The sequence below is a fragment of the Pogona vitticeps genome, chromosome 1 (genome assembly GCF_051106095.1).
Source record: "Pogona vitticeps strain Pit_001003342236 chromosome 1, PviZW2.1, whole genome shotgun sequence".
Classification (NCBI taxonomy): Eukaryota; Metazoa; Chordata; class Lepidosauria; order Squamata; family Agamidae; genus Pogona; species Pogona vitticeps.
The window spans coordinates 237,344,895-237,371,570 of record NC_135783.1 but is presented as its reverse complement, the minus strand read 5'-3'; the positions used below and the strand labels follow the sequence as shown (position 1 = coordinate 237,371,570).

Here is a 26,676-nt window from a genome sequence, read left to right as displayed (position 1 = left end):
AAAAAAGAAAATATCTCCAAAATTTAATACACCAAAGCTTCGCAGTCTGATTAAAGCAAAATGTACGGTAAATGGCTAACACACATACAGATAATCCATAGGTGACAAGTGTTCTACAAAGCTTAGCATGTGTCAGCAAGAATGTCCATTTGCTTGTGAATGTATAAATATGGTTGGTGTACGAAGTAATGTGGAGGAAAATTCGATTTGAAAAGGAAGCCATCGTGCCAATATGTGGCTGAAATTCAGATGATCTGGTGGGTCCAGATTTTCCTATACTCTCAAGAGTGAAATTTGGAAAAGTATGCAGACGGTAGAGTTTAAGCACTCATAATAGGCAATCTGAATAACACTGCCAGTTCTCTACATTAGGGCACTCTGAACTTATTTTCTTAATTTTGCAGCTAAACATTATTATGCATTATTAAACTTTATGTTTTCCTTGGCATATTTTGATCCTGAGCTGAAGGACTGGGTTTTTACACGAACTGTAGCTTTTGCATGATTCTTCTGATGACTTCAACATTTTTTCTATGCTGATTGATAGCTATAGCCCTGCATGTGTTATTATGGCTATCTCAGTTATTTAAGACAGTATGAAAGTGAAAACAGAAAACCTGCACTGCCCTGAAATGATAGGCAAAGGAGAGATACCTTTTAAAAATCAAGCTGTAAAGCTAAAAACGCTCTGGCCCATTTTTCAATATGAAAGTACTCTTCTGCAACACTTCGGCTATTTTCTATATGTTTCTGCAGTATACTAGTCTTATCTCCTGTTCCTGGCCCAATATTTTACACCTCTTTTAGAGCATCATCCTATGCATGTTTGATCATCAGTAAATCTAGTTGTGTTCCGTGAGGGCTGTTACCAGGTGAACAGGCAGAGGAGTGCATCCTTAGGTCCAAGAAGGGGAAGCTATCACAAACTCCATCAAGGAAGAAGCTCATATTATCACCACCCTCTGTGACTTTGTACTCACACACAACTATTTCACCTTTGACAATAAAACCTACCTCCAGATCAACGGAACTGCAATGGGCATTTGCTTGGCCCTAAAATATGCAAACATATTCATGGCTGACCTAGTACAATGCTTTCTTAACTGTTGCACACCCCCCCCCCAAAAAAAAGCATTCCTCTATTTGAGATACATCGATAACCTTTTTTTTCCCCTGATCTGGACCCATGGAAAACAATCCCTGGAAAAATTCCACCAGGATTTCAGAAACTTTCACCCAAACATCAACCTCACCCTGGAACAATCTATGCAACACTGCATAGACAACACTGTGAAATGACAATATGGGCATCTTTGTACCACACTGTACCAGAAAACCACTGAACAATATACCCGTCTGCACTCTTCCAGCTTCCATCCTGAACATATAACAAAATCCCTGGAAAAATTCCACCAGGATTTCAGAAACTTTCACCCAAACATCAACCTCACCCTGGAACAATCTATGCAACACTGCATAGACAACACTGTGAAATGACAATATGGGCATCTTTGTATCACACTGTACCAGAAAACCACTGAACAATATACCTGTCTGCACTCTTCCAGCTTCCATCCTGAACATATAACAAAATCCATTGTATACAGCCAAGACCTAAGATACAATCGCATCTGTTCCAATCCACATAATAGGATCTACAAAATGCATTCCTCAGAAAACAAGGCCCACCCCATATGATTAAGGAAAAAATCAACAAAGGAAGGCACATACCTAGAAGTGACTTACTGTAAGACAGACCCAGAGGACAACATGACAGAACACTGCTAGTTGTCATTTACAGTCAACAAGTGAGATCACTCATAGACATCTTAAGTGATCTCCAGCACATCCTTGACAAGAACATCTCACTCTACAAAGCTCTTGGTAGGAGCCCCATAATTGCCTGCAGACAACTTCCCCCCAACTTCAAGCAAAAACTAACAGACAATGGGCTACAAAACAGCAGCACAGACAGTAGGATTAAACCTTAGCACAGACTCAGATGCCAACTCTGCCCACAAATCCAGCAACACAATTACAGGACCTAACAATATCATATACAACATCAAAGCCATCTTTTGCTAACAAAGCCCTTCTGTACTTACATAGGACAAACAGGACAATCTCTAGGAAAATGGGTCAATGGCCACAAATCTGACATCAGAAACCACAATACACAGAAACCTGTCTCCAACCATTTCAGTTTACCAGGACACTTTGTGGAAGATTTGATAGACACCATTTTAGAACAGAATCATTGCAAATAAAGAATAATTCTGACAAAGTGGATGTGTTCACAAAAGTTCACATTAAAATATAATAGTTTTTAAGATGCCACACGTTTTTGTCTTGTTTTGTTTCTTTGGATTTTGCCTGATATGCTTTCACAGCTAACACTTTCAAAAGTACAACTAATCGGAAGAAGTTACTGTGGAAGACAGTTTCCAAGCACAAGTGGATATTTACAATTGCTGGTTGCCCAGCCCCAGGAAAGAAGATGCTCCCTAAGATCAAGATAATGGAATTATCACAGGGACTCCAAAGCCACTGACCTTTCCTATTGCAATAACCTACTTCAGGATGTTTAATAACCATAAGTTTCCAGAGGGGTAAGTTTTACATATTAATTCAAATTCAGCACCTCCGGCAGCGTGGTGCCCTATAAGAGAATGGCAACAGCAACGAGAAGAAAATACCACATCCTAAGGTTCATTTTCCCGTGCACCCCAGGGTTCCAGAAACCATTAATCATCTGCATCCCATTCTTATTAATCACTCACAAATTTGCTGACCTTATTGCCCTTATATAATCACACTGCATGCCTACTAAAGACTGAACCACTGCAAGATCGCATGGAAGCGTAATGGACACACAAGAACCATTTTGTGGCCTCTTAAAGACTTACAGTTTTATTGGGTTTCCTTGTATAATTTTAAGTCACAGTAAAGTTGTTAAGATGTCAAAAGATATGTGGGTCTCTGTGTGCACTGGTTTGCCCATGGCTAAAGCTTGTTATGTATTTTGGTGGCACTTCCTTGACCACTTTGCAAGTGTGTACATTTCTGAAAGGAACTGAGCAGCATATTACTTCTATCAGTTTCAATGGACACCATTTGCTCTTATTGGAACCACTTCTGCCACTAGGCTATGTGAGGCAGTTGTTTCAATGAGCATGCCCAGCGAGGTAGCAGCAAGATGTTGGAAGAGATTGCTCTGCGCCACACAGTCACTCTATCACCCTGAACTGGCGTGGTGCCTTCAGATGGAGTGGAAGACTCTATTCAACCAGAAAAATTATTCAAAGCTGCACCCTAACCCTGAGCCTTAACCACATTTTACCTAAGTTCAGGAACTTGAATAAAGAAATTGTATCTGCCTTGGACAGGAATTGTATCTGCAAAGCATTGGAATTGTTTCTGCATTACACAGAACTGAGAATATATATATTTTAATTGTGGCTATTGTGGTTCACCTGTTTTCCACTGTAATTTTTCACATAAGATATCAGTCAGGCTCCAACACTTTAATGACAATTTAACAAGGTGCAGATTTGCTTCTATTTCTATCTCAGACTTGCTTCCTGGGGATAAAGTTGCTCAGCCACAGGATTTTGGTAGCCTCAAGGAAGAGGGAAATATTATGGTTGCCAGGCTGTAGGCTGTTTGATGGTTCCCTATGAGGTAGTTCTCAAACAAAGTTTCCATTTGGGAAATTTATTATCATGCAGATGAGATTTGAAACTGACTCTGCAGGTACTAGTGGAAACACTGTGTTATTGTGCTTCCCAACCCACAGAGCTAGTTCCCCCCCCAAAAAAAAACAACAACAAACCACCACAGTCTGTGAGCAGAACACTTTTGTGATGACAAGTCAAGGAGAATCTAGCTGGTAACACTCCCCAGTAGCTTTCACTTGGAAGACCAAGGTGGTTTGTGTGCCAAATCTTTCATGAAAAACTGACTGAATGGTGTCTAAAAACTCTGCTTCATCTAACAAGGAGGTAGGCAAACTTGCTACTGGGAAAAATGTGGCAAAATTGCCCATTGTTCCTAGAAAGTAAGGAGTCTTTTATGTCAGTTTGTGGAGCTGAAGGTCAGGAGAAAATTGGCATGCTGTGTGGGGTACACTTTGCCCACCCTGATGGAACAATGAGTAAGCTGGACTGCTGTACCTCATGCAGACTTCATGTTTTTCAATCCTGTGTAGAAGCTCCAGAGCAGTGTAAGAAATCCCACAGAAGCCCTTTCAGTAGCTCCTGATTTGGAAGTGCGGAGCATAACTGAGTGAAGCTCCAAAGCTAATAGTGGGCTCAGTAGGCCCAACTAATACAAATTAATAATATAATAACTAGATTTCCTTTCCGACTGTCCTTTTTCAAACTGATGACTGCAATTGCTTCCTGGCTCAGTCACAGATTAGATATGAGAGAAGCACAGTAATTAGCAATGAATTTCTACACCAAAGCACAGGAGCTGGGCAGAAGATCACCCTCAGGCATACTTGTTTCCGAGCGTTGCCACTAAACATCAAATTGGGTCCTTCGGGATCTGAGGGAAGAGAGTTTGCATTTAGAAAACACTGGTCCAAGTTGCTCCACAATGGTGGGAAGGATAAGAAAATCAGACAGTTGTCCACTTCCTTCTCATTCTTTAAAGATGAATCTAGACCAGCAGTTTTTTATGTAAGTATTATCAGTGACATTCACAGAAGGAGGTGGCCAATGCCATGACCTATCACGGTTTTATTGCTGTACTTCTTGGCCCTTGGAAAAGCTTAAGCCTCCAATATTGTTGTCTTTCATCAAGCTTGGAAATTTCTGTAAATTACCAACCTCACAATCCAGCAGCCAGTATGGGAAACTGCCATGCTGCCTGAAGAATTCCAGGAACTGTAGCCCCCAAAGTAACAGTTTTTAATGAAAGTGCTCAAAATCCATCCTGGTGAGTAAAGCAAAAGCAAAGACCTTCTCTTCATTGTTCTAACAAATCAATTCATGGACAGTGCAGGGGAAAAGACTTCTAAATCTATTTACAAAAGCATCTAGAGCAGGTGTCTATCCTTGCCATTATGCATAGAGAAGGTGTATGTGCTGCTGCTTGCCTCCAGCAAGCGGGGGGGGGGGGAAGAAAGAGGAAGTTACTTGAAAGCATGATGAGTAGGAAGGAAGCTGAAGAGCACCAATCTCTATGTAGATTAAGAAAACACTAGAATGGTAAAACATCCAGTTTCATTTATCAGTCTGTGGCCCTATGACTCACTGATTCAGATTACTTTCTATCCATATTGATGCTCTAGTCCTAACATATTTAGGACATAGATGGGGGAGTGTCATTTTGTTCCTGCCATTGTTAAGTGACTAAGAAATTTTTCCTGATCTTATGAAAATCCCCCATTAGGACAAGATGATCTAGACATACCTTCTGTCCACCATGGTACACACTGTTAAAGAATTGGACCCGTATAAATAGATCACAAGCATTTGCCAAGGAATTCCTGACAAATATCCACTCTCACATGTCAATGCTCATTTTGCCCACACAGTTCTCAACATCTTGGAAGACTATGTTTCTAAACTGGAGAGCAGACAATGCAATGAAGCTGTTGGAACGTGACACTTTTTGTTCCAACTCAAAAGCCATCTACTCAGCACTTGTAAAGGATAGTGACAAAGCCCAACCACTCCCATTTTGTTTTCTCTTTCTTAAATCAGGGCTCACAATTGTATTAGAAAAAAAAAAGAATTGATTGATGTAACTGTAATGGGGAGTTGTAAATGCCAAAGAAAGGAATACAAGATTCTTTTGATAGCAGACAGCTGCAGTCAATTGAGAGAGCAAAGCTGGAGTCTAAAAATAAAACTGCAAGAAAGAATCTCATGGAAGAAGAGGGTGGAGACTTTGCAACCTTCTATTTCGACAACCCTCCCTAAAGGGATCCTGTAGATATTCTCCGGAGTGTAACATGAGACACAGCAATTAAGTAATGTTGCTGTGCAAAGTGTAACTTTGAAAATAGTAGCAGTCTCCAGAGATGGGCGTAGAATGTTTTTCTCTCAATATGAACTGACTACTCCCTGTAACTCAGCTTAAGTTGAGATGCATGTAGTACTGGACCATGTTGAAGGCTAATATTACTGTGATAATTCTGAAGTTTAATATTTAGGATCGTTGTTGAGCACTATCTATCTATCTATCTATCTATCTATCTATCTATCTATCTATCTATCTATCTATCTATCTATCTATCTATCTATCTATCTATCTATCTATCTATCTATCTATCTATCTATCTATCCATCCATCCATCCATCCATCCATCCATCCATCCATCCATCCATCCATCCATCCATCCATCCATCCATCCATCCCATTTCTGTGGGGAATCAAGGTGGTTTACCAATAATTTAAAAATATAAATATTAAAAACAATTATAAATAAAATAAATCATACTATTTTGAAAAGTTGAATATATCAGTAATTAAAAGGCACTAAACGAAAGCTGGCTGGATAGCTCAGTGAGCTAGGTATCTGAGGAATCAGAGGCCGGGAGTTCAGTTCCCCAGTGTGCATCCCAAAAGAGCCAGCCTGTATGGCCTTGGGCAAGCTGCACAGTACTAGGGTGACTGCAGAAGAAGGAAAGGGTAGAGCACTTCTGTATACTCTATTCTCTCCCTAGAAAACTTTGGAAAGGGTCACTGTCGATCATAACTGACTTGATGACACACAACTATTATTATTACTGAATAAAATCTATTAAAACAATTCTGAAACACATTTTTTAAAAGAAAAGGACAACCTTGTTCTTAAAATTTCTTTCTCAGCAGCAGTTTACATTTAGAAACCTGTCTGAAAAAAAGGATGACACCTGGGAGGGAGTTTCATAGCCTGGAAGCAGCCACTGAAAAGAACTTCTCTTGTATCTGCATGAAGCAAGCCTGTGAGACCACTGGGATCAAGAGAAAGGCCTCCCCTGATTATCTTAAAACTTGGGGAGGCTGCTATGGAGAGTAATGGTCCCTCAAATAGCCTGGATTCAAGTTGTTTAACACTACTTATATCCTTACACCTCTCAGCAGCAGTTTCAAATGGACCCCACCACACAATGAGTAAGAAAACCAAATCAGCAGATCCATCTCCTAACAAACACATGTAGAAATGCAGGTCATATGCAGACCACACGGTCATTTCATGAGGGGCTAGTCAGTCACCCTCACAGAAAACCTTTAAGGAGGCCAACTTCATGGTGAGTACAACTGTGGAAAAGGATCTTGTTGGCTCTGCTCCTCTGCACTCCAGAGCGCGCGCATGCACACACACACACACACACACACACACAGACACACACACACACACACACACACACACACACACACACACATTCTAATGTCCAGAGGTCCACTACTGCATGATTCTGCCATCTCAAGGACACCAGTTGCATCTGATGGAACCAGAGGTATACCGTGATGCAATTAAATCCATATGGTTTAGTTGTGTAATATTCATTTGTTACATTTATGTCCATGTGTTCTGTAGAACTGACTTACAGTGACCCTGGTAGGGCTTTCAAAGTAATTGAGAAATTTAAGAAGTGGTTTTATCAGTTCCACTCCCACCCCTCCCATGAGTTCCCAGGGCCCAGTGGGGATTAAAACACTCTTCTCCAGAATCCTAGTCCATCCTTCTATCCACTTCACTATAGTGGGATTACATTTATAATCATGTTTATTCCAGTGAACTCAAGACAACATGAGCCTCGTGGCGCAGTGGTTAAAACGCTGTACTGCAGCTAAAACTGTGCTCACGACCTGGGGTTCAAATCCCAAGTAGCCAGCTCAAGGTTGACTCAGCCTTCCATCCTTCCGAGGCCGGTAAAATGAGTACCCAGCTTGCTGGGGGGGGGGGGGGCAATGTGTAGCCTGTATAATTAAATTGTAAACCGCCCGGAGAGTGCTTGTAGCGCTATGGGGCGGGTGGTATATAAGTCCAATAAATAAATAAATAAATAAATGTAACAGCTGTCTTCCTTCCTATTTTATCATCACAACAAACCAGTGAGGCTGTGTGAGAGTGACTGGACCAGTTTCTTGAAAAAATGGGGGGGATGTACCTAGATGTCTCAAGTGACAGCACAACACTCTAACCATTTCCACACTGGCTTTCAAAGGCCCTCAGGAAGCATCTATTGATAGGCTTAGCTTCATCATCTACAGTGTTACATTCATCTGCCTTCCCTCATTGTTTTTCTGAAGAGCAGACTAATGGATAAAACAATAGCTGGGAAAAGAAGACAGAGGCCTTCAGACCAATGGGATCCTATGGATTAGCCTGACATCTTAGAATTCATACAAGAACCAAAGGCCTTTGCTGGTACATTATAAAAAGTTATTCTGGGTAAAGCGAACAGTGTATTTCTGTTTCCTTTTGACATCTGTAACAATAGATATAAATGCATGCATTAATTCTTCATACAGTCATAAATGAAGAAGCACTAGAAAAAAATGTTAAAGAACAACAAAGCAATTTCTTGAACCCACTGTTTGGTGGCTACCACAAACACAGTAGCAAGAGAATGTGAGGAAGAAGATGGAATATTTTGAGCATTAACAAGCACTTAGCCATTCATCCTTTTAAAGGAAAGCCTCATGTAAGGTTGTACAAAAGATCTTTAGAGATAAGAGACCTTCTTTTGTATCCGTAAAGTAAGGGACAACCAAAAGAAACAAATCTCACATTTATGAATGCATTAGATAGAGGCAATGGCCACTCACGTCATACCTGTGAACAGGCTTAGTTGTCAGGTTTGGAAAAAGTTAAATGAAATACATGCATTTTTGACAATGATCAAACAACTAGGTGTTATAATAAACCATAAAGACAAGTGACTTGCAACCGGAGTGGGATGGAGCTTGTTAGGGTGAGCTGCCCACCGCACTCCACAGCATGAGCCACAACAGAGTACAAATAGCTGGATAAAAAACCAAGATAATTTTTTGCAAAATAAATGAAACATTCAGGTCATGGGTACAGAAGGACTTGGAATGTTGGCAAAACTAAGAGGTAAAAAGAAAAAAAGGCAAAATACTGTGGCACTTTAAAAGCCAACATATTTATTTCAGTGTGAGCATTTATGGATCAAAATCCATTTCTTCAGACACTAGGAGTGCAAGTAACATCTTCTCTTATACATACAGTGGTGCCTCGCTTAACAAGCGCCCCATTTAATGAAGAATCTGCAAAGCGATTTGTTTTTTGCGATTGCAAAAGCGATTGCATTGCGATCTTTTTAATGGCAAAAAAATTGCTTTGCGATGACCAGTAAGCTGTTTCGCTTACCGATTTTCGCATAGCGATGTTTTAAAAACAGCTGATCGGCGGTTCCAAAATGGCCACCAGAAAAAATGGCCGCCCGCAGTGTTTTCGCGCCCATTCCTCGTATACTGGGCAGTGAAAATGGTGGCCGTATGGAGGATTTTCGCATAACGGTGAGTTTTAAGCCCATAGGAATGCATTAAACCTCATTTCGTTGCACCCACTTGTGAGTGCAATGACAAATAAATTTCTTATGTCTTAAACATTTCCGGAACGGATTATCGTCGCTATGCGGGGCACCACTGTACTTATACATACTGCCAGGGGTATGAAGTTTGAAAAGCCCATTATAAAAGGGTCACAGTAGTCATCAAAGAGAATCTATATTCCTTGCAATAAGTATGTTTCTTCTCCCACAACCCATTTTCCTTGGAAATATGTTTCTTTGCAACCCCAGTTGCAAATTATGTTTGACCCAGACTGCCCCACTATTAGAACAGAATGGTCAAAATCTTATTGCTTTGTACAGTATTACTACACTAAGCAACAGGATTCTGGCCAATATTACACAAAACAAGTTGTAAAGAAGGAACAGTAAAAGGAATAAAAAAAGAGTCAGGAAATGTTAAACCCTACTTGGCCTCACAGATGTACCTCCAGTGTTCATCCATGTAATGAGAGACTAGGGAGGTGAGATCCAAACCAAAGGCAATCACCAAATAGCGATGACAGCGATTTAGTGATGATAGAGATTCAGAAATCAATCCATGCTCTTTTGAATGAGGAAACAGCTTCTGCCAGAACACTATCATTTTAAAATCTGTTATTTTACCAAAGCTGTTATTTTGGAGAGTTTAGGTCACATTTAAACAGCTCCAAGAAAAAACAATTCCCCAAAAGAAGGTTGGCTTATTCTTATATTATATATTATAGATGGGCAGGTTTCTCCTCAATTCTTTTTTGTTAAGTCTTCTGCAACAGAATCCAATGTTATGCCTCACTTGTCTTCCAATCTTCTTTGATAATGTCTGTTATTAATTTAAGAACTGGCTTGCATGCAGTTCCCTTCTATTTATTCCCTTCACTGTCTCCTTGCAGGTAAGATGTGTGCACGGCCGTCTGTGCACATTAAAAACATCTCTTTTTATGTAATGGAAAGCACAGTAATTTAATTTAAGTTCCTTTACCGCCCTTAAGAATCCCCAGATGAGAAATGCAGCGGGGGAGAAACAGATTGCCTCAAAGCAACATAATTAACTCTGAGAAAAGGCCAGGCCAGTTTCGTAGTTTCACTCTGAGGTAGATAAAGAGATCCACATCTTGATTACATATCCAAGTGTGGTTGCACACTTTAAAACCCTGAACAATATCTGTCTGTCAATTTCAGTTAAATACGACTGCTAGACTTCTGCTGGTATTCCTGTAGGGCTCGTATAACTTGCTGTGACAAATTGCAGCTAATTGACAAGGTGACAGGGGGTGCCCTGATTCTAGTTCTTGCCTAACTATACAATCAAGATGCACTTCAACACCTCATCAATTACTTGCAATTGGCTGGGGTAAGTTACGCAAACCATATGCCAACACTAGTAGGCTGCTAGCCACTATGTGAGTGACTGTAAGGAACAATGAATCATGGAGATCACTGCATGAGCAAACAGAAGGAGGGGGATTGCTTAGCACAGTTATCATTTGTGCCCAGGTAGAGTCCTCCTGACCAGTGGGTTTCTTTTCAAAAGTTAACAGACCTGAAAATCACACTGGATAGCCTTGGCCACCATAGTGCAGCAGAATAATGAAGGTTTTTTCAAAATATAACTCCTCTTGGATGCACTCAGCTTAGATACTCATCTCCTTATTTGAAGCAGTGAGAACCTATGTAATCAGACTGGCCACTTCTGTACAGTAATTAATTTTACCACTTCTCCTGCATGATCTGTTTTGGCTGATATGAATGTGTCAGCTTGAAATTGTGGGAGCTTGAACAAAACTTCTGCTTTTTTAAAAAGTACAATGAAAAGCAGTATTTTAATATGCATGTCCACCCTTTCCTCCAACAAGCCCAAGATGACTATCAACAAAGATCAAAATCACAAAGCATGAGTGGGGAACACATGGTCTTCCAGATATTGTCAGACTGCAACTTCCATTGTCCATAGCCTGCACAGTCAATAGTGAGGTAGGAAAGCAATTACAGGTGTAGTTGTCTTACAGTATATACTACCCCATAGTACTAAAGCTCTCTCTGGGTGGTTTACAACATAATTATCCAAACAACAACTTGATGAGTAGAGGTTTGACTGTAATACTGCAGTTTAACCATTGTGCTGCTTTGTCTGGTGAACCACATATCGCTATGTGACAGATCGTCTGTGAAAATGAGACAGGAGGCTCATGTATAGCATGTGAAAGCTCCTATTAAATCCTTTGTGAACACACGTGGTTGCAACTTTAAACACTTCAGTGCAAACATCTAAAAATCTCTGACTATACAATGGCTAAACAAGAAAGGTGAATCAAATCTAAGCTACAGATAGAGCCTGTCTGATGCTACACTGCCATTAACCTGCAGTATTTTAAATAAGCATCCCACCAGATCGGTATCCTTCAGTTCTGTGGAAATAGAATTCCCATCTCCCCCAGACATGCTGGCAGGGAAAAATGGAAACCGCACTCTCAACATAGGTTGGGGAAAGGCTGTGGTTGACATTTTAAAGGAGAGTTTCAGGAGTTTAAAAGTTTGAAAAGTTCAATTGGAATTTTTGTTGGAGTTTTTATTTGCAACCTCACATGCTGTCCATGGTTTGTTTGACTTGGAGGACTTTTGTGGGCTGGAGTGATTTTTCTTACCAATTCTTCCTTCTAGCCTTTGAATTCAAAGAAAGCCCTGCCTCTCTACTGTGTGTCCTTTCCCTCTCTTCCATCTGTTGGAGTCAGTTGTTTGTTTGCTGTTGATATGTTCAGTCAGTTGCTAAGTATATCTGTACCAAAGAAAGCAGCATGCACAAGTCTCAAGCAACTGTACATAAAGAAATGTTTCTTATTCTTTTTCTTACAAGTGTCTTGGAGTGAGTTATTGAGACTGTACGTGCCAGCTAATGAGAAAGGGCTGGACTTCGGGGAACTTGTAGCTTGTGATTCAGTGGTCAAACTGCTGTACTGCAGCCAAAACTGTGCTCACCGCCCAGGGTTCTGTCCCCGCTAGCCAGCTCAAGGTTGACTCAGCCTTCTATCCTTCGGAGGCTGGTAAAATGAGTACCCAGTTCGCTGGGGGGAGGGCAATGTGTAGCCTGCATAATTAACCTGTAAACCACCCAGAGAGTGCTTTAAGAGCTATGTGGAGGTATATAAGCAGCACACTTTTTTTTGTTTTTGCTTCATTCTCCTCTGTGCATCTCTGTACTTCTGCTGCATAGCAAAAAGGAAGTTTACTAGATATTCAAAACTTTGCAACAGTTTTAAGCAAAGAATTTTACAGGAAAGGTAGCAAATATAATGTAGTGTCTGAAATTGTTAACTGTCTGTACTAAAGTTAGAAACAACATGCCGTCTCATCTCAAAAAGATTAGTGCAGTGTGGATTTTATTTTTGCATTTTTAAAAATGTTGCAGGCCACATGGAGAGGAATTATTTATATCGTAGAACCTCCCTTTGTAGATTCACAAAAGCTGCATGCACACATCTAGGACCAATCCACTTTGGAGACGTTCCATAAACAGAAATCTACCCTATAACCCCAGGCTCATCCAGGCCTTCCCGAAACTACCCCTTCACATTCAACCACCCGTATCCCCAAATATGTCCCTCCGTCGTTGCATTTCTTTTCCTATGAAGAAATGATCTCTGAGTCACTGACATCATTTGTAATCAGCCCAAACAAAACAGCATGTCAGCAGTTAGCAAGGGGAGTTAAATTTATCTCTTTTTCAGTATATACATCAAAAGTATAAACGGCATCAACAAACTGAAAATAAAAGCTTGCCCACATGTATCCATAATAAAACACAGCATGGATAAATACTCCGTGATCATCTATAAATGAACACTTCATTCGTGTTGCCTACCTGTGACTTTTCCCAAGGTCAGAGACCTGATGGCTCTGAAGTCAACCTCAGAGGAAAAGTTGTGCTTGACTTTGAGAACCTGGTCAATCTGGAAAGGGAGAGGAAGATGGTGAATGAAAGTAATTGCATCATTAGAGCATGCAGAGAGCACCCCGATGTATATATTCTGTGAGCCTTGTTGTCAGGGCAGAAATAATACTCCCTGCTGGGAATCCGTGTCCACAGCCAGCAAAATAAATGCACTTTAATTCCACAGGGAAAGCTAGACGGCTTGGCAAAATGTCTGTAAAGCAGGATTTTCAAGAAACTTCCATCTCAGAAAAAAAGAGTGTATCTCTAAGTGTTTTGATCGCAACAGAGAAATCACAGTGATTCATCTTTAACTTCATTGAGCAAGAGAAGAGATTAACTCTGGCTGAATGTGTCCAATCCAGGGTCAGCCCTCTGCTGGGAGAGGTATGTGAGATGACAGTAAGATTGGCAGGTGACAGTCATGTGAAAAAGAAAGTATATCATCTTTGAATCCTATGGTTTTACATATCAGAACATAATAAAAATCATCTGGTCCTTAGCCGGTCTGAAAATTAGGTAAATACAAACTCAAATGAACAACAACAAATGACATATTACACCATGCTATTATTTATTTTACAAAAATAATTCATGTGACTGTTTAGTGGCAGCACAAAGTACACTTCTGTCTGGAAGTTCCACAGGCAGCTAATACATCCAGTATGTCTTGAGAACCTTGTAAAGGTATAGTTATCTTAAGGAACGCCTCCTCCCAACAAGGTCTACCTGGATCACCCGTGCGAGTCAGGAGGTGAAGCTGAGGAGCCTGACGCCGAGAGAGGCCCGGAAGGAGAAGACACGAAACCGGGCCTTCTCGGCGGTGGCTCCTCGCCTCTGGAACAATCTCCCTCCGGAGATTCGCGTGGCCCCCACGCTGGGCACCTTTAAAACCCAATTAAAAACATGGCTGTTTATTCAGGCCTTCCCTCCAGCCAACTCTTGATTTTTTCTTACTTTTCCTTTTTATTTTTACTGCTGTTCTTGTTTGATTATTATGTATTTGTCTATGTTTTATTATTTGATTTTATATTTGGAAGCCGCCTAGAGTGGTCCGGTGGGCCAGATAGGCGGGGTATAAATTAAATAAATAAATAAATAAATAAATAAATAAATAAATAAATAAATAAATATCCTGGTCTTGCCTTGCATTTCAATGGTGACTATTGCTTTTGTACATTACAGTCTCTTCAAAATATTCTTTTTTGTTATTATATATAGTAAAACTGGATTATGTTCACGTGGAGTTTTGCTGAGCAAACTTTCCAAAAAGTTGCTGAGACATTAAGAGCAGCTAAGTAGTTCATGAAGCTTTTCTCTAAACTGGTAACTGTCATTATTATAATTTATTTCGCAGAGACACCACTAGGAAGTTGCTGATATGCTGTCTCATGACTGAATTTAGTCTGGCCTCTTAAACTCTGTGATATTGTTGTTTTTTTCTTCAAAAGCTAGGATGTGAATTCGGATTCAGAAATATTCAGAATTCACTGAATAATGCCTCATTCTGAAATTTCTGAATATATCCAAATCTGATAGTTCCAAATAGCTGTAATAATAATTCTTAATATTCAGAGTCCCATTTACTCCGATAGATCAGAAAGCAAAAGGCTAAGTTTTTGCTTGCTAGAAGAAGTGGAAGTGAAAGTGAAACTTATTTCTCAGACTTCCTGGACTGATTTCTTGAGAAATGAAACTTGAAGACAGTGTGATACCAAGAGTACTGGGGACAGAAAACTCAGTGTCTCCTGATTAAGGTTGCTGCAGGTTTCCAAAAGGAGGGAGGCTGGGGTGAGAGCAAAACCTGTAAATTGTGTCTGTCTACACCAATGTATTCAAGAATGAAGCAGGCACAGACACTAGAAGGTATTTTTTCACATTGGTTGTTTCCAGTTGAAAGATGGGTATAACTGCTAATAAATACCCTGAGCATAGAATCAGAGAATAATGAAGTCGGAAGGGGGCTATAAGGCCATAGAGTCAAACCCTCTGCTCAATGCAGGAATATGAATCAAAGGATATCTGCCAGGTGGTTGTCTAAATTTCTCCTGAATGTCCCCAGTGTTGGAGCACTTACCATCTCCTGGGGTAATTGGTTCCATTGCCGTACTGCTCTAACAGGAAGTTTTTCCTGATATTCAACTGAAATTTGGCTTCCTTTGCTGTTAGAATAGGCTCTGGTGCAAGTTTGCACTGCAGCAGTTTTCTGTTTTCCTTTTTTAAACTCTCAACTTACATTTACATTCCCTACATCTCTTTGTGTCTCTCTGTAGTGTGTGTGTGTGTGTGTGTGTGTCAGTGTGATTTTCATTGGGTTTGTTTTCTGCTGTAGTAGAGTCGATGCTGTTTTTCTTTGGGAAGAGTCTTTGGGTAGTATGGAAGGTGGGTGTGGTAGAAGAAGTAGGCACTTGGGGAAGGCTGCAGGAATGCTGCCTGCACCCACTGCAGCACCTTCTACTGAGAGGAGTGGGAAAGGGAGAGGAACAAGACAGTCTACAACTGCAGAGATGGGGACTCATGAGACATGATTTGCTGTTGAATCAAACTTAAGTCACACAGGCAATTTGACTTGGACTCGGTTTTGGGGGGACTCATGACTCAACTCACAACTCAGACCCATTTGTCTGAGTCGTGTTGTCAAGTCCCTATGGACCTACTTGCTACCACTGTTACCTCCTGCTGCCATCTTCAGAGGCAGGAAGCCTGGTTTCCCTTCTAGGAGTCTGCTGTTGCCTCCGCCCGTGCATGCACCAGCCAGCTGACTCCTAGAAGGGAAATTGGCTTCTGCCTTTGCACATTTTAAATATAAACATTTAAGTTTGTACGTTTATATATATCTTCATCCCTCAAACAGATTCAGAAAAACCTTAATTGAAATGCTATTAGTTCTTATTATCTATTTACACAAACACACACCTGTACCTTAATTCAAGTCACACACTAGTCTTGGTATATATTCTCACCACTTCAATTGAAGTCTGACTTTCAGTAGTATGAGGCTAGGAAAGGAAACTAAATGGAACTTATGTGTACTACACTGGGTTCCATGGGGAAAAAAACAGGATGTAAATGAATGAATGAGGAGTGAAAAAAGAATGAAAATTAAACAAAATTATGGGAATTGAAGAAAAAGACAAGACAAGACAATCCTTCTCCTTCACTCTGCAAGTTCAGTGGAATCTGCGGACATGATGGAGGACAGTAGAAGATGGTGGGAACAAGGTACCTGAATAGTCAGCTCTCTTCCATCCCTGGTGATCTTCACCTGGTGGAGCTCCTGGTTAGCAAAATTTCCAGAATCGATAGTGAAAATAAGGGATCTCTCCTTGCTCAGTCTGTATCGGACTTGCAAGCTTCCTTGAAGTAATAATAAAAAAGAAAAACCAGAAGAAGGGAGAGGGGGAGGAAATTTGATCTTTGAAATATTTTGACCTAGAACTCTTATTTTATTTATTTATTCACTTAAAATAGTTTTACCCTGCCTTTTGCCTTTTAAAAGACCCAAGACAGCTTACATAATTGAAAAGACAATATTTAGAAGCAAAAATAGTACACAAATATTTTAAAAGAATTAAACAACTACTGCATATTAAAAATGGCACATAAAATCAATACTGAAAATATGTTTAAAAGCAGAACAGAACAACAATCCATTAAAAAAAGCCTCTCGGATGTGCATCACTAAGGGAAAGCCTGCCTGAGGAAGACTTTTTTTTTCCCTTGTGGAAGGACAGCAAAGATGGGACCAAACTGGGAGGGAGTTCCAGAGTCTTACAGATTAATCTATGCAATGCATTAGCATATAAATTCACTACAATGGAAGAGGACATACAAGCAATATGAGCCAAGTGAGTGTAGGACCTGGCATACATTTGGTAAATTAAAATCAAGTTAAATTGCTCCAGTGAACCATGACTACTCAAGCACACCACCCAAATTACAGATAGAGATTAAAGCCTTCTGTAAAATTAATCTGCTACATTAGAGGAAAAATAGTTGAAGATCCAAATGCAGTAATAAACACCTGAATTCTGTATAATCACTCATGTGCAAAGAATTCACACAACACATCTTTAGAAATCATTATTTTTCTACAAACATCTTTACAAATGAGTCATGGTTTGTTAGACTGATTGTATTAGGTGTTTGGAAAAAAACTGAAACAATTCCTTTGATCATCCCTGCCTACATATGCCTACTGTTAAAAAAACTGAGCAATTTCCTGAGGAGAATAATCTGGAAATCAGAAGAAATATAAGTGATTGCAATTGATATGTTACATTTCATCCTGAAAGATTTGAATTTTCTTTAATTTGTACATAAAGAAGCTTTCAGACATGATCTGTCATTTACAGAATGACTTGCTATGAACCCATTGCCATGTGATCTTGTGAACAAGTAGTCTCAACCTAAAACAGGCAACATATGATGAGCCAGCATTTTAATTAAATAATATTCTTTAGCTGGCCATATGAGCAGCAGGATTTATTAATATTAATGTTTTAATTATTCTTTCTAATATAGGTGTGAGGGTTCAATAGTTACCTCGGGCTTATCGGACACAAACACGGGATGCTCGGTTTTTTGAAAAACAGAACTAGGATTTATTGGAACATCAAATAAAGAAGTGTCAACATTAAATTTGTCATTGTTCTTTTCTCTCGTCGCCAACAGGTCAAATGAGGGTGTCCATACTTCTTGTAAAAAGGGATTGTAACTTGGATCATACCAGGGTCCTTTGGAAAACGGGTTAGTCTCACCTAGTTCCTTAGCTTCACTGTCCACATCTATCGGGGGTAAGGTCTCCTCATCTCTCCTCTCCACGTCATAGGGCTCAACTCCCTCCGCATAGGGGTCCCAGGATCCGGTAAATACCTCCTCCGGCGAGTCTCCTCCAGACGCCATGCTTTCCTTTCCCTCTCTTCCCTCTCTACCGCCTCCTTTTCCTCTCTCAACCTTCTCCGCCACTCTCTAGCTTCTGATTCTCCCCAATAGGACGGTTTTGGGGGTAAACCTCTTCATCGAGTCACCCTCACTTTCTCACATCTCCCCATCCAGGGATCCTCCACCCATATCAATTCCCAACTCTCCAGTATGTTGTCTTGCTCTACCTTTATATCCCCATGTCCCGCCTCTACCAATGGTTGCTCTCCTATCCTTGTTCCCGCCTTTTCTATCCCTGTCTGGGTAGCCATTGACAGTCTCCTCACACCCTGTTCCAAATCACAGGTGTCTATACCCTGATGTCTGACTGCGACGCGAGTAGCCGTAGATTCCGTTTGAGTCTCCTTCTCCCTTAAAAGGAGGATGACACTCCAGCGAGCACTTCTATAGCCTCGCCTCGGGTCTCACAATAGGATATTATTATAATATTCCCTATTTTTAGTGGTTTTAATGTTTTTAAATTTTTAATATTGTTGTACTCCACACAGAGACCACTGGTAATGGTGCGGCTAAAAATCTTGTAAATAAATAAATAAAATAAAATAAGGGATTCATTTCAGAGTTATGAAGCTGGTACACATAGGTAAAGTCAGAGCATGGCATTGATTTTTTTGTTTAGCTTGTACATGTGATAAGCTTCAGTTTATCACATGTATCCTTTTCTACACCTAAGAGGAAGTACACAGATAGCATTGCTATGACAGTTGCATCATTTGATTAGTTCTAGTTGGTGCATTCAAGTCAACAAATTAACAAAAAAAAACCTCAGCCCTTTAAAAGTAGCGAAGTTTTCTTCTGTGTTAAAATGTACAAGATCACAGTGTTTATTGACTAATGAAATTGATTGAAGATTTGCACTACGGAAATTCTGGGACCTTCAAAGCCTTGCCTAAGGCCTGTTTCCCACCTAGATTGCACATGTCATAAAGAGTTGCATTCCCATTTAGCAAAGCCCTTTTGGCTGTTTTAGAGCAAGTGAATATAGCATGTGCTTGGGGGGAAAATCCTTCCAAAAACTAAATTGTTTCACTGAAATCAGTGACAGAAAGAGAAATGCATGCAAAAGGACTCTTTTGTGTATACTTGAATTTAGATTTTCTACTTGATCGGCATTCTATGCGACATTATGCTCCCAATAATAGTATTGCTACAAGCCATTTTATTTTAATTTCTGCATCATTTCTGTCCTATAACAGCAATTAACACAATCATCAGATTATGGCTCTGGGAGTATGATTGCAGTCATGGGTTGCTTTGTCATCTTGTCTTTTGGTGCTGTAAATCTCAGTGCAGACACAAGATGCAGAAAACTATTGAAGCCACATCTTGCTGCCAAGTTATAAGCCAGCCAATTTCAGAGAATTGCTACCAGCTTATTTTGCAGCTCTTCTAATTAAATATGAAATCAAGAAATCGATTCCACAATCATCAAGTCAGGGTTGGGCGACTGGCAGCGTGCCAACCCACTGATCATGGCTGGCAAAGCTGTTTTATCTGTCTCTTGGGAAGCTCTGCTAATTGTTTAAATAAAGGTAAGGGAAATATTTTTTTCTACGGAAGAGAGAAATGTGTTTACAATGTTAAGGAATTGAAATCCTTCATAGTTCAATATTCCGTCACTTTGGAGGACTGGTATAGCCATGTCAGTACAATACTTGCCCAAAGAAAACATTTTAATGTTATTCTGTTGCTTCCTTTTGTGTGTTTCAGAAAAGGAACCAATTTGCAACATCTGGTGATTTCTTTCCAATTACTTCCAAGCTCTGTTTGCTTCTTTATTTTTTTAATATTTTTACCCCACCTTTCTCCTTAAAAGTACCAAAGTGGCTTACAACAATTAAAAGACAATATTTAAAGCTAAAAACAGTAAGTATATAAATATTTTAAAAATAATTAAACAAGTATTATAGTAAAAAGGTCAATAAAATTAATACTAAAAACAACAGAGCACAACAATCCATTAAAAAAAAAACCTTCTCAGATAGCCAGTTGCTAAAGAAGTGCCTCCCTGAAGTGGAAGGTCTTTTCCTGCTTGTTGAAGGACAACACACATGGAGCCAGCCTGGCCTCCTGTGGGAGGGAGTTCCAAAGTCGGGAAGCAACAATAGAGAAGGCCCTCTCCTGCGTCCCCACCACGCGTGCCTATGAGGGTGGTGGGACCGAGAGAAAGGCCTTTCCTGATGATCTTAATTCCCAGGTAGAGGAAGATGGAGTCTTTAAGATAATTCTTAGTGGCGCTGCGGGTTAAATCACAGAAGCCTCTGTGCTGCGAGGTCAGAAGACCAGCAGTCGTAAGATCAAATCCATGTGATGGAGTGAGCTCCCGTCGCTTGTCCCAGCTCCTGCCAACCTAGCAGTTTGAAAGCATGTAAAAATGTGAGTAGATAAATAGGTACCACCTCGGTGGGAAGGTAATGGCGTTCCGTGTCTGGTCACGCTGGCCACGTGACTATGGAAGCTGTCTTCGGACAAACGCTGGCTCTATGGCTTGGAAACGGGGATGAGCACTGCACCCTAGAGTTGGACACAACTGGACTAAATGTCAAGGGGAACATTTACCTTTACCTAGATAGTTTTTAGAAATACTAAGCGTTTCACAACCACTATATTCAGGCATTTTGTTAAAATTGATTTACTGTTAATTTTAATCACTTGAGGCATAGAAATTTCTCTTTTGGTGCTCAGTGACTATATGAAGAGGCTACCGCTGTGATAATGAGCTCAAAGTCCTCTTCTGGTAAAAACTGGCAAGCACCATGGGAAGTCCTTATGCTCAACTGAACTATTTTACTCTTGTAGAAGAGAACTGGAAGCCTAAATTATGTGGGGCTTTTAACTGTGCCCATAAGTCCTTTGAAAGGAAGGTCAGCATTCTTGGACATGTCAGCTGGGGATGTGTAAGTAGGAGAAGATGTGTCATACCACACAGTCCATCCTAATGGGAAGACAGGCTGCAGGAAATGTAAATGGTTGGCTGAGGACAATTGCTCAGCTGGGTGATTTTCTTGTTCCCCTGAAGCAATCTTTACATTTCAGCCTAACTGGACATCCATCAGACACAAGATTATTCAACCTACTATTTCCTTCTTAACACCTCTTCACAGAACAAACACATGTATACTTAATAAACTGGCATCTAAAGAACTATTTGAGACATGGCCAAAGTCTCATTTTTCCTCTGTTCAGTAGCAGGAAAATAATTAGGACAATGCCCTCCTGCCTTGGTTTTATCACGAAGGGGTACTGAGCACCTCTTCCCCCCCCCCTTCATGATCACAGGAGAGCAGCCACATGACATGGCTGAAAGACATGCAAGGCAATACTATACATATTCACACAGTAGTTAAGATCTACTTAGATAATGTATTCTTAGGTATATGGGTCTTGCACCATGAATCTCACTTGGATTCTTGGAATAATTGCACACTTCTTTGATTTTAACCCAAAAGATATAACTCCTAGCTGTTCATAAGGAATATACACACACAACATGAGAAACTGCTAATGACCCACTTAAGTTAAATCCAGAACTTCCATGACTTTAGGACTGTGGGACACCTTGTATGGGAGGCTCATTTCCATTCTGTTGGAATAATAAGAAAGGCCTGGGTCCACATGGGAAGAACCGACAGGTTACCCACTTGTAATTGTAGTTCTTCAAGTGGACCTCTGTGATTCGCGCCTGCACAGAGCCTCACTGGAAAGTTCTAAAGCTTCCATGGTAGCAAAAAAACTACATTAGAATAAGGCCCCTCCCCCCATATAAGTACCTTGGTACCTTTCAGTTGTGTCAACCACCGCTACATTAAGTAGAATGGCATGACAGTGGGGAGGACGGGCAGGATGTGTGAAGCACAGAGGTCCACTTGAAGAACTACAATTGCAGGTGAGTAACCTGTTGTTCTTCGTGGCCTCTGTGAATCACACCCTGGGTGACTTAAAAGCTGTCTTGCCTGGAGGCAGGGCATCACACCAAGGTAGAGGCTAGAACAGCATGCTGAAAGGCCGCATCAGACTTGCATGCCAGCTGATATGCGAGGTGAATGGTTGAAGCGGCCCATCTAGATATAGTTTGAGACGTCACCTGGCGACCTTTAGTAGGTGGTTGGTGGTTGGTGACCTATGAAAAGTTGAGGTGAATGCCTGAAAGGTTGGGTGCGTCGGACGTAAAAGGCAAGGGCTCACCTGACGTCTAAAGTATGGAGGATTCTTTCTTGAGTTGTGGATGGTGACGGGAAGAAGGAAGGAAGGATAAATGGCTGAGAGAGATGGATTTGAGATACGACTTTGGGGAGGAAATATCTATGGATAGTTTGTCTGGAAAAAAACTGTAAATTAGGATAGTTGTGACTTAAGGCCACTAAATCGTCAAGCTGAGGTGATGGCAATGAGGAAAATTGTTTTAAAGGTAAGTAGCCGTAAATCAGTTGAAGCTAAAGGTTTGAAAGGAGCTTTAGTACATTGTTGCAGTACTAGTGTTAGTGACCATTGTGGTGAAGGCAGGCGGGTATTTGGGTAAATATGAAATAGACCTTTTATTTATTTATTTATTTATTTATTTATTTATTTATTTATTTATTTATTTATTTATTTATTTATTTATTTATTTATTTATATATTTATATATTTATATATATATATATATCCCACCTATCTAGTCGGTTAGGACCACTCTAGGCGGTTAAGAAACCATTTCAATTTTGGATGCTTAAAGAAATCAGCTGCCAGAGAGTTAGGGGGCTGATAAGAAACTATGGTGGAAAGGTAAACTCTTAAGGAAGAGAGGGAAAAGCTACTAGACTTGAGATGAAGCAAAAAACATAGAACAGTAGCAAGTGATGGGTTGACAGAAGGCAATGAAGAAGCTTCAGTGAAAGATTTGAATCTGTTCCATTTAAATAGGTAAGCCTTTATAGTGGAGGGCTTCTTTGATTGATGGAGGACGTTCATTAACAGGGCGGGATCCTCCATGCTGCCAGGTGCAGAACAGGTAAGCACTTTGGTGTTGTTCTTTGTGAAGAGGTGGGGCAGGCAAGGGAGGTGGTGAATGTCTGACGAGAGATTGTGAAGGACTGGAAACCAGGGTTGTCTCGGCCACCAAGGGGCTAGAACAATGGCATTGGGTTTGTCTTGTTGTAGGCGAACCACGACCTTGAGGAGAAGCGGGAATGGCAGAAAAAGGTAAGTGAGGGTCTTGGGCCATTGGTCGATGAATGCATATCCTTGGGAGTGTTTGCCAATGCTGGCTCGGGAGCAGTATCGTTTGCACTTATGATTCACATGGGAGGCAAAGCAGTTGAGAGTTGGTTTGCCCCATCGTTCGCATAGGTGAAGAAAAACTGATTGGTCTAACTCCCATTTGTGAGCTTGAGAGTTTGTGTGGCTGAGTAGATTGGCCAAATCGTTGTCGTGGCCAGCAATGTGTACAGCTGTGAGGCAGATATGATGTGCTAGGCACCACTCCCAGAGGCTGATTGCTAAATAGAGGAGAATGGGTGCCACCTTGTTTCAGAATATAGTACATCAATGTGGTGGCAATTTGTACCATCAAGCCAGAGAGGAGATTTCTGAAATCTTTACATGTTTTTATAATTGTCAACAGTTCTAATTCATTGTTGTAAAGCAATTTCTCTCTGGAAGACCACTTGGCGTGGATTTTGAGAGATTTGCAGTGAGCTCCCCAACCTGTGAGGCTGGCATTGGTGGTGACCTGTATTTGTGGACATGGTGGTCAAAACAGCCACCTGATGGATAAGTTGGGAGGAAAACGCCACAACTGAAGTTGGGAGGTGAGTTCTGAGGTGACCCTTAAAAGAGTTTGAGGAGGGTCTGTGAGCAGGTCGAAGATGGTGAGAAACCATGACTGAAGAGATCTCATTTTGAGATAAATGTGCTGCAGTACTGAAATCATGGAGATGGTGGAGTGATGACGTGTGTTGCCAGAGAAAGTTGGAAGAAATGGATGTGGTAGCCATAGCGGATGATGGACAGTACCCAGGCATCTGTAGTGATGGATTCCCAGACAGGTAGGTGTTTCCAGAGGGCAGGATGGGTGGAATGGTGTGCTATCTCAGTCATGGGAGCGTCAAACGTGATGTTTGGGCTTGCGGTCATTGCACCTAGTAATGTATTGTTGGCGGGGTTTATTTCTTTGATTTTTGAAATAGGGTGTATAAGATGTTTGTTTTGGAGGATCATGTTGGAATTTTTGATATGAGTTGTACGGTCATCTCAACTGATTTTGTTGGGGGTGTTGTTGGTAAGATGGATAAACTCCCCAATGTCTAGCTGCTGATCTTTTCCTTTGCACGTTTTCCAAAATATCATCAGTTTCAGCATTAAAGAGGCCTGCCCTGTCAAATGGAAGGTCTTCGATATGTGTGCGGGCATCCTCAGCCAGTCGTAAGGCTACTGAAGAGGCCATTGACTTTGCTGTAGCATCTACAGTGTGCCTAGCAGAAAGCATCTGTTGTTTGGTAGCCTTTCTTGTTGAAAGGTTTGGGTGAGGTACTTATATAAGGGGGGAGGGGTCTTATTCTAATGTGCTTTTTGCTACCACAGAAACTCTAGAATTTTCTGATGGGGCTCTGCGCAGGCGCAGATCACCCAGGGTGTGATTCATGGGAGGCCACGCAGAAGAACCATTGTTCTCAGGCTGGGTTCAGTTCTTTGCTGATGTTGCTATGGGGAGAAATCATACATACAGTACATACACCTACCCACTCACCCCTTGAGACACTGAGTTTTTAATGCTACTCCAGGAATGCTGGGAGGTGTAGCATTGCTTTAGCTCTTATTTTTATCTTACCATCATACAAATATCAATATTACAACATGGTCCCCAACCACTATTGAAGTACATTTCAGGGAAGTTAAATCTCATTTCTAAAATGTATAACTTTAAAAATCAACAGTAGTGGTGGGGGTGATGGTAATGACAATGATGATGACAGTCATGATGAAGGATATCATTACTTGGTAATGTTGGTCAACATTGGATTGAAAGAAATTGGAATACACCTAAGTAGCTGGTTTACATCTAGCTCCAACATCATCAAATGCTCAGCATATTATATGCCTATCCATTTGTTTGCATTTGGTTTATGCTTAGGAGTTTCAGAGCTGTGAGGCCAATTACAGTTCCTATTGGTCTTGCTCATGAAACAGCCATATACATGCTTATGAAATTGCAGGATACAAATGGTAGTGGAAGTGCTGTATTGTCTACCACATAAATCCCATTTCATTGTTGTGAAACTGAGTATACTAACACCAAATACTGCTAACCAATTATTTCTGAAAAAAGGAAGCTTGCAGTATAAGAGATCTAGACAGGCCTTGATGATACCTAGTGTGGTGTAGTGGACAGAGTGATAGACTAGGACTTAGGAGACCCGGGTTCGAATTCCTGCTCAGGAATCACTGGGAGTGTGGAACTGGTAAAGCCACTTCTTACATATCTTACTTATCTTGAAAGCCCTGCTAGGGTCACTATACTATAGGTCTGTTCCGGCCTGACAACACATAACACAACGTAACACATTTAAGCCTTATATAGATCTCTTCTCATTCAGAGATGTTGTAAGATATTTTCAGAGCTGTCCATCCTCTTTAATATATATGATTTTGTACAAACCTAGTTGGACCAATCCACCCACCCACCCACCCACCCAGTACCACTTAGATTTTTGAAATGCTAGGCTAAATAGGAAAACATGCTTTCAACCACAACAATTAAAAAGCTACTCAATGTAGTTTGCAGCAACTGTAGGCTGTATGCACTCCCTTTTAAGGCAATTCCATGGTACTCCAGAGAGAGAGAGAGAGAGAGAGAGAGAGAGAGAGAGAGTTAAGCTGATCAGTACAAGTACAACACTGGCACATAGATTTTTTTCCCTAGCACTGGGGGAGAGATTAGTTCAGTTCACCATTTATTATGACTTGTCTAAGTAGGCATTTTCACACCAGTATGCTGATTGAAAGTCAGAACACTGAGCCAGCTGCATTGAACATAAAGCAAAGCCCAAGATGCAAAATCCAAAATCTGTATTAAGGCACTGACATTATTAGACCACACAGCACAAAACTGTTTTCAAGTTTTGGGGATCCTTCTGCTAGGCAAGGCAGGTGGAGGGGTGGGTAGCAAGAAAGGGTTTGGGAAAGGGGACAGTTGACAAAGTTAAAATCAGCTCCTTAGGTCTTGAACTTAATGTCTTTATATTCCGTATCCTGTCCCAGTTATGACAGAGAGAAAGATTCAAGAGACATTCACACATGGCTCTGCCTGGT

The 26,676-nt window shown here is 40.7% G+C and overlaps 1 protein-coding gene across 1 annotated transcript in view; it reads right to left on the bottom strand.

The window, feature by feature from the left end:
• CNTNAP5 (contactin associated protein family member 5) overlaps positions 1–26,676 on the bottom strand; it is a 491,198-nt gene that overhangs the window by 24,027 nt on the left and 440,495 nt on the right. The window contains exons 20-21 of the mRNA XM_020805439.3: positions 16,670–16,800; positions 13,375–13,462 (exon numbers count right to left, since the gene is read on the bottom strand). Of these exons, the coding sequence (XP_020661098.3) occupies positions 13,375–13,462; positions 16,670–16,800 (219 nt within the window). The remainder of the gene's footprint in view (positions 1–13,374; positions 13,463–16,669; positions 16,801–26,676) is intronic.